General features: G+C 41.6%; 1 protein-coding gene across 1 annotated transcript in view; it reads left to right on the top strand.

The window, feature by feature from the left end:
* The window catches only part of LOC117386099 (B-cell scaffold protein with ankyrin repeats-like), a 46327-nt gene that overhangs the window by 13083 nt on the left and 21217 nt on the right, over nt 1–12027 (top strand). The window contains exon 6 of the mRNA XM_055229081.1: nt 830–1026. Within this exon, the coding sequence (XP_055085056.1) occupies nt 830–1026 (197 nt within the window). The remainder of the gene's footprint in view (nt 1–829; nt 1027–12027) is intronic.

Below are 12027 nucleotides of genomic sequence, written 5' to 3'. Positions count from 1 at the left end.
GTAGTGGGTGCAGTAGTAATAGTTGTAGTAGTAGTAGTAGTAATAGTGATGGTGGTAGTAGTAATAGTAGTAATAGCAGTAGTAGTAGTAGTAGTAATAATAGTGGTAGTAGTAGTAGTGGTAGTGTAGCAGTACTACTAGTTCACATGGTCAAAGTAGTAGATCATTTAATTCCTTTAGTGGTAGTAGTAATAGTAGTAGTGGTAATAGTAGTAATGGTTGTAGTAGTAGTAGTAGTCATAATAGTGGTAGTAGTAGTAGTAGTGGTGGCAATGGTAGTCACAGTAGTAGTAGTAGTAGTAGTGGTTGTAGCAGTAATAGTAGTAGTGGGTGCAGTAGTAATAGTTGTAGTAGTTGTAGTAGTAGTAATAGTGATGGTGGTAGTAGTAATAGTAGTAATAGTTATAGTGGTAATAGTAGTGGTAGTGTGTGCAGTAGTAATAGTTGTAGTAGTAATAGTGATGGTGGTAGTAGTAATAGTAGTAATAGCAGTAGTATTAGTAGTAATAATAGTGGTAGTAGTAGTAGTGGTACTGTAGCAGTACTAGTTGTTCACATGGTCAAAGTAGTAGATCATTTAATTCCTTTAGTGGTAGTAGTAATAGTAGTAGTGGTGGTAATAGTAGTAATGGTTGTAGTAGTAGTAGTCATAATAGTGGTAGTAGTAGTAGTAGTGGAGGTGGTAATGGTAGTAGTAGTGGCAGTAGTAGTAGTTCACATGGTCAAAGTACTAGATCACTTCCTTTCACTCTGTACTTGTACATATACTCATAAAGTACTTTGTGCTGTAAATACAGAAGTACAAAAACTTCACTGATCGACTTTGCAGAGCGTCCTGACTCTGAAGTTCCCACGATGCTTCACTTCGCGGCGCAGTACGGTCTGAGGAGAGTACTGAGCGTCCTGCTCCAGTGTCCCGGCGCAGACGCGGCGCTCCGGACGACCAATCGCCACGGAGACACGCCCACTGAGGTCGCAAAGCATCATGGGCACGCCCAGCTCCACCTGCTACTGAAGGACGCCCTGGTAATGATCATGATCTCAACTTTAACACTGTAACAGCCTCCACCTTTAACAGCCTCCACCTGTAACAGCCTCCCCCTGTAACAGCCTCCCCCATAACAGCCTCCACCTGTAACAGCCTCCCCCTGTAACAGCCTCCCCCTATAACAGCCTCCACCTGTAACAGCCTCCACCTGTAACAGCCTCCCCCTATAACAGCCTCCACCTGTAACAGCCTCCACCTTTAACAGCCTCCACCTTTAACAGCCTCCACTTGTAACAGCCTCCCCCTGTAACAGCCTCCCCCTATAACAGCCTCCACCTGTAACAGCCTCCACCTGTAACAGCCTCCACCTGTAACAGCCTCCCCCTGTAACAGCCTCCCCCTATAACAGCCTCCACCTGTAACAGCCTCCACCTGTAACAGCCTCCACCTGTAACAGCCTCCCCCTATAACAGCCTGCACCTTTAACAGCCTCCACCTTTAACAGACTCCACCTTTAACAGCCTCCCCCTATAACAGCCTCCACCATTTTCTTTTATTAAGTCCATTTACAATGAACACGTTTCATTGTGAAGCCGCCAGCTCTGTGATCTGTGAGAGAATTAAAATAACACAGAGGGGACTGTCTGAGAGAATAGTAGTAGTAGTAGTAGTAGTAGTAGTAGTAGTAGTAGTAGTAGTAGTAGTAGAATAATCATCATGTGAAGTGTGGTGGTGCTGGAGGTGGTGGTGGAGGTGGTGGTGATGGTGGAGGTGATGGTGGAGGTGGTGCTGGAGGTGGTGCTGGAGGTGATGGTGGAGGTGGTGCTGGAGGTGATGGTGGAGGTGATGGTGGAGGTGATGTGGTGATGGAGCAGCACAGGCGTGTGTGGAGTAAGTGGAGCTTCATCAATAATAAAGTGCGTAGAGGAGGGAGGGTGACCTGGATCAGACCCCTCACCTCCACCCGGCTCAGAGCAGAGAGAGAGAGCTGTGGGCGGAGCCTCTGCCCTCCGCTCAGCACAGAGGGGAGGGGGTCTAATGGAACAGCCCACAGTGAGGAACAGCCTGTGTGTGTGTGCACCGGGCCTGCACACTCTCCACACACTCTCTCTACACACACTCTCTGCACACACACTCTGCACACACACCCCGCACACACTCTGCACACACACACTCTCTACACACACTCTCTACACACACTCTCTGCACACACTCTCTGCACACATTCTCTACACACACTCTCTGCACACACTCTCTGCACACACATTCTACTCACATTCTACACACACTCTACACACTGCACACACCACATATTCCACACACACTCAACACACACTCTACACACACTCTCTCCGCGCACCCTGCACACACACACTCTGCACACATTCTACACACACTCTGTACACACCACACATTCCACACACTCTCTGCACACACACTCTGCACACACACTCCGCACACACTCAGTAAATTAATGCAGTGGATAATGTTGAGATTTTCGTGCTTTTCCTCATGTTAATGTGAGTCTTTCTCTGCCCAACCCTCCATTTACAGCTTTACTTAGAGAAACACAAGAGCAGCCACTTCTCACTAATGAGAACCAATCTGCACAGAACAGCTCCCGCACACACACACACCCGCGCGCGCGCACACCCCCACACACACAGGCACACACACCCCCCACACGCACACACACACCCCCACACACACACGCACACACCCACCCCCACCCCCACACACCCCACACACACACCCCCACGCACACACCCATGCACACACACACACGCACACCCCCCCATGCACACACCCCCACCCCCACCCCCACACACCCATGCACACACACACACCCCCACCCCCACACACCCATGCACACACACACACGCACACACATCTGCTTATTTGATCACTCTGGAGGACACTAGCATTATAATGTTCTTTCCGATGCTAATTTCATTAGCTGCTGAGGACATTACAAATGCAGAGTTGGATGGAGAGCTGAGGTGACATAAAACATGTTTTGTTTGTGCAGCAAATCTGTAAACTCATAATGTAAATCTATTCATTCAGAAAACAAATGAACGAGTACGAAGGCCTCACTTCCACAAAGACACAGACGTTATTACGGCAGAATAAACCTATTTCTCATGTTACTGGAGGCTATTACCATGAAAAAAGACACAAGGCCTGGGTTCAGAAGCAATAACCACAAACACATCGACGTGACAAATGTACATAATCACACACACACGGAGACACTGTCAAATCTCTGCACTTTACATAACAAGCCCCAAACCCTCGTATCAGCCTGTAGCACGTGTGTATCACGACAAACGAGAACCGACGTTAAAACAAACACAGCCCCGTAATAATAACCCAAAAGAGCTGCTCCTTTAAAATCCATAAAAAGCATTAAATTAAATCAGTTTTGCGAGAGTCAGCGTGATATTCCCAGTGATTCCGCTCGATAACAGAGACTCCACCGCGTTCACCCCAACAGAGGAACTTAAAACTATCAACCTGACGGAGAGCCGCCCCTCGGGGAACCTTCAGACGGCCTCCAGATCTTGTAAATGTATGTATTCTCATGGCGGCGGCGCTAATAGGGAGCGACTGTGACGAGGGGAGTGGGAGCCCGCGGTGAAATGACAGGGGAGCGCAGTCGAACACGGGTCTGCCCGCCGGGACCAGACCCTCGCTCAAGCAGGTTACACTCGCTCGGGCAGCTGGCAATTCTGTGTGGATTTCATAAACGGCTAATTAAATCCACGTTGACAGCTAAAAACGACATCGCCGCAGGGTCTGGGCATGTACGAGGGAGGAAAGACAGGCGCACGGTGAACTCTTTCAACCGTCACGCTCATTTTGTAGAATATTTGTACTTTAAAGTGTCCCGTTTTAGTCGTGTACTTCGCGATTTAGTCTAAATTTGGGGTCTGTTTTCAAATATTAGTTTCAATCTGAATTTACTGTGTGGTTCATGTTGGGTTTTAGCGGCAAACGCAGTACTTTAGTAGCGAATAATGAAAATACGCAGGTTAAAAAGTGAGTGAGGAAAACTAAAAAGGATTTTCTCCAGGAAGGGCATCTGATGTAAAAGTATCAGCTGCTGCAAACGGGTTTTGGTAGCGCACGTTAGCGTCTTCAGTGTTTGCGAATGGATTCCTGGCTGTGAATTTGTTGAATGTCTCTGCTCACGTTCCACCGCCATCGAAGGATTTTTTCAAGGAAGGGCATCTGGTGTAAAACGAGGGGTTTGGTTGCAGAAAACATCAGGATCCTCAGTGTTTGTAAATCGATTCACAGGTGTAAAATGTCTCTTCTCACTCTCCACCCCGATAAAAAGTACTGTATTTTCTGGACAATTTGTCGCACTGGAGTATAAGTTGCACCTGAGTAAAAAGTAAAAAGTACTGTATTTCCGGACTATAAATCGCACTGGAGTATAAGTCACATCTGAGTATAAGTCGTACTGGAGTATAAGTCGTACTGGAGTATAAGTCGTACTGTAGTATAAGTCGTACTGGAGTATAAGTCGTACTGTAGTATAAGTCGTACTGGAGTATAAGTCGTACTGTAGTATAAGTCGTACTGGAGTATAAGTCGTACTGGAGTATAAGTCATACTGGAATTTAAGTCGTATTGGAGTATAAGTCGCATTGGAGTATAAGTTGCACCTGAGGAAAAAGTAAAAAGTACTGTATTTAAGTCGTATCAGCCAAAAAATACATAATAATGAAGAAAAAAAACATATATAAGTTGCACTGAACTATAAGTCGCATCTTTGGGGAAATTTATTTTACAAAATCCGAGACCAAGTGCAAACATTTTATCTTTAAATGCAACTTATATTATCAATAAAAAAGAGAACAACAGGCTGAATATCAGTACATCACGCTAATGCTAATGCTAATGCTAACGCTAACGTAAGACATTTATATTTATTCAGCTCCATGAAGCACAGACAGAACTGAACACGTGTCTGGTTTGTTCACGTAAGATATTAACAGTTAATCAGATAAATAAAGAAGAAAAAACAAGCAACAAGTTTAGTCTGGATCTCACTCCAAATCAATAAATCTGAATTCTTCATCCTCGGTGTCGTTTCTGAACAAGTCCGACAACTCGAGAGGAAGATGAAGCGACGTTTCCTCATTGCATTTTTGTTCAGTCTTTCTCAGACGTCTTTTAAATCACCGTAATGTTGAAATTTTAAATGTTCAATGGTACAGGAGTAGTAGGTCTGGTGCAGCCATCTTTTTAATGTATCTGCACACTGTCCTTTAAATAAATAAAATTAAAATAAAAATAAATAAAATTAAAATAAAAAAAATTAAAATAAATTAAAATTAAAAAAAAATAAAAATAATAAATAAAATAAAATAAAATAAATATTAGTACACAAGACTAAAGTGCCCTCTTGTGGCTGTCATAATTTCACATATAAGTCGCACCCTCGGACAAACTACGAAAAAAGTGCGACTTATACTCCAGAAAATCCGGTACACGGGTTACGTCGTAGGTAAGGAAAATTCACCAGCATTTTCTCAATATAGGGCATCTGGTTTAAAACTATCAGGTGCTGTATTATGGTCAACATTAGCATCTTTAATGTTTGCATACTGATTCCTGACTATAACTTTGCTGAATGTCTCTCCCCACTCTCCACCCACGTATAACACCGCTAATAGTTCTGTTAAATGAAGCCTACAAGCGCAAATAAATACGTAAATATATCAATAAAAAGAATAAAAATCGAGATTAGAACCTAAACGAAGGATAAGAGGTTGATTTTTTTGTGTTTGTCTGAAGAAGTTGAAGTCGAGCTGATGAGTGAATCAGGTCTGGAATAACCACAGTGGGGTGATATACGGCCACTGCTGCATGAAAAACAGAACATTTTACATTATTATAAGAAAGTATAAGCAATATTACATTTATATATTGTCCATAGTTCCCCAAAAAAGTGTGTTTTTATTAAAGAAGCAACACAGAACTGAAGTAAAACTGTAGCTCTGTAGTTGTTTAATGGTTTTATATGACGCAAAAAAATGGACTCTTGTGTTATAATGTCGTTACCTCGTCAAAAACAGACCCGGAGTTGTGTTTTTTTCCACTTACACATGTTTAAGGAACTATTTATTATTAGTCTGTAACTTCTCCAAAGCTCAAAACGCTCCGTTCCACCTTGTGATGTCATAAAGTGGTAGTTTTCAAGTGAACAGCTCCTTTTACCTTTAGTTCAGTAGAGATCTGGGATGACCGAGGAGGAACTGCGTCTCTGGGCAGGCCTGGGAACGCCTCGGGGTCCCACTGGAGGAGCTGCGGGGGGAAGTGTCTGGGGTGAGGGAAGAATGAGAGTCCCCGCTTCGACTCCTGCTCCCGGAAAAGCGCAAGAAAATGAATGAAAAATTGGCAATTCCAGAGCTGAAATGATCCAAATGATTCCCCGTGAAGGTGTGTTGAGTTTAAAAACACAGTAGAGCACTTCCTGTATCACCACTTGATGACATCACAAGGTGGAACAGAGTGTAGTGAAGCGTTTTAAACTTTAAATCCACAGCGCTGTAACCCTGTCCCGCTTTCACACTCGCACTAATCTTGACGTTAAGCCTCGCTCTGCCTCTTTTCCTTTAGCGCCTCCATTAACCCATTAGCGGCGCCCCCTACCTCCAATTCATCAGACCGGTCCGGGGCGATTTTAGCCGAAGCGTTGTCAATAAACGCCGGATGGATGGGTCCCCCGCTGGCTCCTCTCTCAGCCCGAATCACTCACTCAGAGCTGCGTCAGATGCCCTGGTCCACGCTAGCGCCGAGCTCCTTTGTTAATTAGCTGTGAACTGCTCCGGAGGGAAAGTCTGAATAATTCACGAAGAGCATAACTGGAATACAAATATAGAAATGTGTGCGCTCCCGTTCACACTGTTTATGTCTCCACTTGTAACGTCGACGCTCCCCGCTGTAATTACCGTCAACAAATACATATTGTTCGTATTTAATATTTTAAAAGTGGGCTGTGAGTTTGGCTCGTGTTCCAAAGCGCTGCTGCTGTTTGGGTGTTTGATTCTAAAAGTACAACGATTATGAATTTAAACACTCGCTCCGGTCTCAGGGAGGGTCCATCACCTGCTTCTCTTCATGTGGACGTTATTGTTTTGGGATGAGTTCATTTAAAGGGACAATATTACACTGTTTTCTGATCTATGTTTTAATGTTTCCTCACCAAAAACAGACCTAGAGACACTTTATTAGTGTAATATGTGGCCACATTACACTATTAAAGGGCCCATATTACACTATTAAAGGGCCCATATTACACTATTAAAGGGCCCACATTACACTATTAAAGGGCCCATATTACACTATTAAAGGGCCCACATTACACTATTAAAGGGCCCACATTACACTATTAAAGGGCCCACATTACACTATTAAAGGGCCCACATTACACTATTAAAGGGCCCATATTACATGATTAAATGGCCCACATTACACTATTAAATGGCCCATATTACACTATTAAAGGGCCCACATTACACTATTAAATGGCCCACATTACACTATTAAAGGGCCCATATTACACTATTAAATGGCCCACATTACACTATTAAAGGGCCCATATTACACGATTAAATGGCCCATATTACACTATTAAAGGGCCCATATTACACGATTAAATGGCCCATATTACACTATTAAAGGGCCCACATTACACTATTAAAGGGCCCACATTACACTATTAAATGGCCCATATTACACGATTAAATGGCCCATATTACACTATTAAAGGGCCCACATTACACTATTAAAGGGCCCACATTACACTATTAAATGGCCCACATTACACTATTAAAGGGCCCATATTACACTATTAAAGGGCCCACATTACACTATTAAAGGGCCCACATTACACTATTAAAGGGCCCATATTACACGATTAAATGGCCCATATTACACTATTAAAGGGCCCACATTACACTATTAAATGGCCCATATTACACGATTAAATGGCCCATATTACACTATTAAAGGGCCCACATTACACTATTAAAGGGCCCACATTACACTATTAAAGGGCCCACATTACACTATTAAAGGGCCCATATTACACTATTAAAGGGCCCACATTACACTATTAAAGGGCCCACATTACACTATTAAAGGGCCCACATTACACTATTAAAGGGCCCACATTACACTATTAAAGGGCCCATATTACATGATTAAATGGCCCACATTACACTATTAAATGGCCCATATTACACTATTAAAGGGCCCACATTACACTATTAAATGGCCCACATTACACTATTAAAGGGCCCATATTACACTATTAAATGGCCCACATTACACTATTAAAGGGCCCATATTACACGATTAAATGGCCCATATTACACTATTAAAGGGCCCACATTACACTATTAAAGGGCCCACATTACACTATTAAATGGCCCATATTACACGATTAAATGGCCCATATTACACTATTAAAGGGCCCACATTACACTATTAAAGGGCCCACATTACACTATTAAATGGCCCACATTACACTATTAAAGGGCCCATATTACACTATTAAAGGGCCCACATTACACTATTAAAGGGCCCACATTACACTATTAAAGGGCCCATATTACACTATTAAAGGGCCCACATTACACTATTAAAGGGCCCACATTACACTATTAAAGGGCCCATATTACACGATTAAATGGCCCATATTACACTATTAAAGGGCCCACATTACACTATTAAATGGCCCATATTACACGATTAAATGGCCCATATTACACTATTAAAGGGCCCACATTACACTATTAAAGGGCCCACATTACACTATTAAAGGGCCCACATTACACTATTAAATGGCCCATATTACACTATTAAAGGGCCCACATTACACTATTAAATGGCCCATATTACACGATTAAAGGGCCCATATTACACTATTAAATGGCCCACATTACACTATTAAAGGGCCCATATTACACTATTAAATGGCCCACATTACACTATTAAAGGGCCCATATTACACTGTTAAACTGGCCCACATTACACTATTAAAGGGCCCACATTACACTATTAAATGGCCCATATTACACTATTAAATGGCCCATATTACACTATTAAATGGCCCACATTACACTATTAAAGGGCCCATATTACACTGTTAAACTGGCCCACATTACACTATTAAAGGGCCCACATTACACTATTAAATGGCCCATATTACACTATTAAAGGGCCCATATTACACTATTTTCTGATCTGTTCTAAAGTTGTTTCCTCATCAAAAACAGACCTGGAGTTGTGTTTTGTTTCATTTGCACATGTTTAACACAAACTCTGCACATTTAGGCTGAGTTCTTCACTCAAACAGCAAAGAAAACATTCTGTTCCACTTTGTGATGTCATCATGTGGTGATACAGGAAGTGCTCCACTGTGTTTTTAGCCCTGGAATTGCCAAATATCTCCTGAAATAAAGGTAAAAACACATGTTTGTGTAATCCCTCAGTCGTCCAAGTCTGATCCAGAGCAAAAGATGAAGTTTAACTAACTAACTTACTAAACCAGGTGTGGCCAAACTGTGGCCCCAGGGCCAAATGCGGCCCTCAGACCAATTTTTCTCAGCCCTCAAGCTTGCACGTGAACAGTACTTTTTACTGTACATTTCCGAAAATGTACTTACTGCCCATCTCTAATATTTAATGTGTCTCACTGAGGATTTAAGTGAGAATAAAGGTCTAGTGGTTCAGTCTAACTTGTAACAAACACAGATTTGAAGTATTCACTGTGTGAATAAAACAACATTATAACACGACTTAACGCTCACAAGAGTCAGCTTTTTGTGTAAAATAGAAGCTTTAGTCTCACATACGAAGTTGTTTTGTAATAAGTTAAGCAGTTTTAATAGTGTAAAGCAGAGTCAGTAACAGTAGTAATAGTAGTAGTAGTACATCCAAGTAGTGGTAATAGTAGTTGGTTAGTCACAGTAGTAATAGTAGTTAAGATACTGGTAGTAGTTAGCGTAACAGAAAATAACACTTGGGCGCACTTTCGGCTCCATCAACTCTGGCTCCAATTCACTTTCTATTGAAAAACTGTCACTCTTTGGTCTTAAATGTTCGCATTAACCCGCTTGACATGATCCTGGCGTTTTTATTTTGTTTTTGTGTCCGTAAATCAAGATATGAAAATTAATAACAGACAAATCAGGCGCCTTCTTTCCCTAAAGTCGCTTCTGAAGGCGTTACCTTCAACAACGTCGCTTCTGATTGGCTCTTCGGTTGCTACGATACTCGCGGTCGGACGTCCATATACGAAACTCGACTCCAAATTCGCCGCTATAGCTGCTAGCCTAGATTAGCTTCTTTTGACTGGCGACGTCACACTCACTTAATCCACTTCTTTAGTAGCAGTAGTAGTAGTTGTGATACTTGTAGTAATTAGGAAACGAGTGACTTCAAAGTGGTTGCTGTGTTAGTAGTAATAGTGGTAGGAGTAATAGTAGTTAGTAGTAAATGGGAGCAGTAGCAATAGTATTTTTAACATCGTAGTATTCAGTTATGTTCGATAGTAGTCAGCAGTAGTAGCCATTCATCCAAGTAGTGGTTACAGTAGTAATAGTACTTATGAAACATGAGTCTTCAGAGTAGTTGCTGTGTTAGTAGTAATAGTAGTAGTAGTAATAGCAGTAGGGACCTGTTACGTTCGTAGTAATAAACAGTAGCAGCAGTAGTTTTAACATCCTAGTATTTACAGATAATACCGGTGTAGTATTTGAAGTCATAGTACTTTCATCCTTGGAGCACTTCTTCTACGTTAGCATCTCACGCGACGCAAACGCCATTACTTCAACCCGGGGACAGATTTACGCCGCCGCCGAGCGAGGGGCGAGATTCAATTGAGACTGACTGTATTACGCCCGCTGTTCTCCGAGAAGTGAATTTGCGCTGAAACGCCGAGAGCTCCCGCCGCTTCCTACATCTGTAAAACCATTTAGCATCTGCGCGGTTAGTAAATAAAGCCGGGGCGTGCCAATCCGCGGAAGGCTACACCGTCGAACATACAGGGCAGCGCAGCGTCCCGCGATTATAATTGAATAGACGTGCTGCGTTCGTAATCATCTCGGCGTCTCTACCTGTTGGGCCCGTGTTGAATCTCTACTGTTAAGTAACGCAGTCGATAAGTCATTTGGAGCGAGAGGAATCGAGTAATGCTCTAATTGAGTCAAGAATGGCTGCGTTGCTAAGGAACAGTAAAAAGCCAAGGCCTGGCGTTGCGCGGAAGATCGCTTAATCAAAGTCAGCCGCACGCACGTACTAAAGTCATAATTATTAGTTTATGTTGTGATTGACGGGCAGAGCAGGGAAAAGACATGGGAGCTTGTTATTCTGAAGATGGCTGTAAATCTGCAGTTTTACAAAGAATCTGTTGAGCTACAAAAATGGATTTAAGTGCATTGGTTCGATTAACGTCCTGAGACCCGAGCTCATGCAGGACTTTGTTTGCAAAAACTATTACGTGCTTGGACACATATATTTTGTGTAAAAAAACAAAATGAGGAACAATTGTGTGTCTAGGAACAATGTGTCTCATTTGTGCTGCTGACAGGAGCAGGAAAACATGTGCCTTTAAATAAAAATAAAAATAAAATAAAATAAAATAAAAAAATAAAATAAAATAAAAATTAATACAATAAAAGAAATAAAATAACATGAAAAAATACAAATAATAATAAAAAAAAAATTTAAAAAAAAAAGTAAATATTCTAAATTCTTAGAAATATTCAAAATCTATTAAAAAAAATGAAATAAAATAAAATAAAAAAATACTTTGTACACTCTGAAAACACTAGACCAAAAATCAATCAAACTAAATTTAATTCTTTTTGGTGAATTTTAAGCACATTAAAAAAAAAAAAAAAAAAAAACTCAGATCACCTTGAAATCTGAGCAAATATAATATAAAAATATATATATTTTTTTTAAAAATGACATTACTATAAAGCGTGTGCTCAGTAAATATTCCTCTCCTCTCC

This window comes from Periophthalmus magnuspinnatus, chromosome 18 (genome assembly GCF_009829125.3).
Source record: "Periophthalmus magnuspinnatus isolate fPerMag1 chromosome 18, fPerMag1.2.pri, whole genome shotgun sequence".
Lineage (NCBI taxonomy): Eukaryota > Metazoa > Chordata > Actinopteri > Gobiiformes > Gobiidae > Periophthalmus > Periophthalmus magnuspinnatus.
This window is presented reverse-complemented; position numbering and strand designations above follow the sequence as displayed.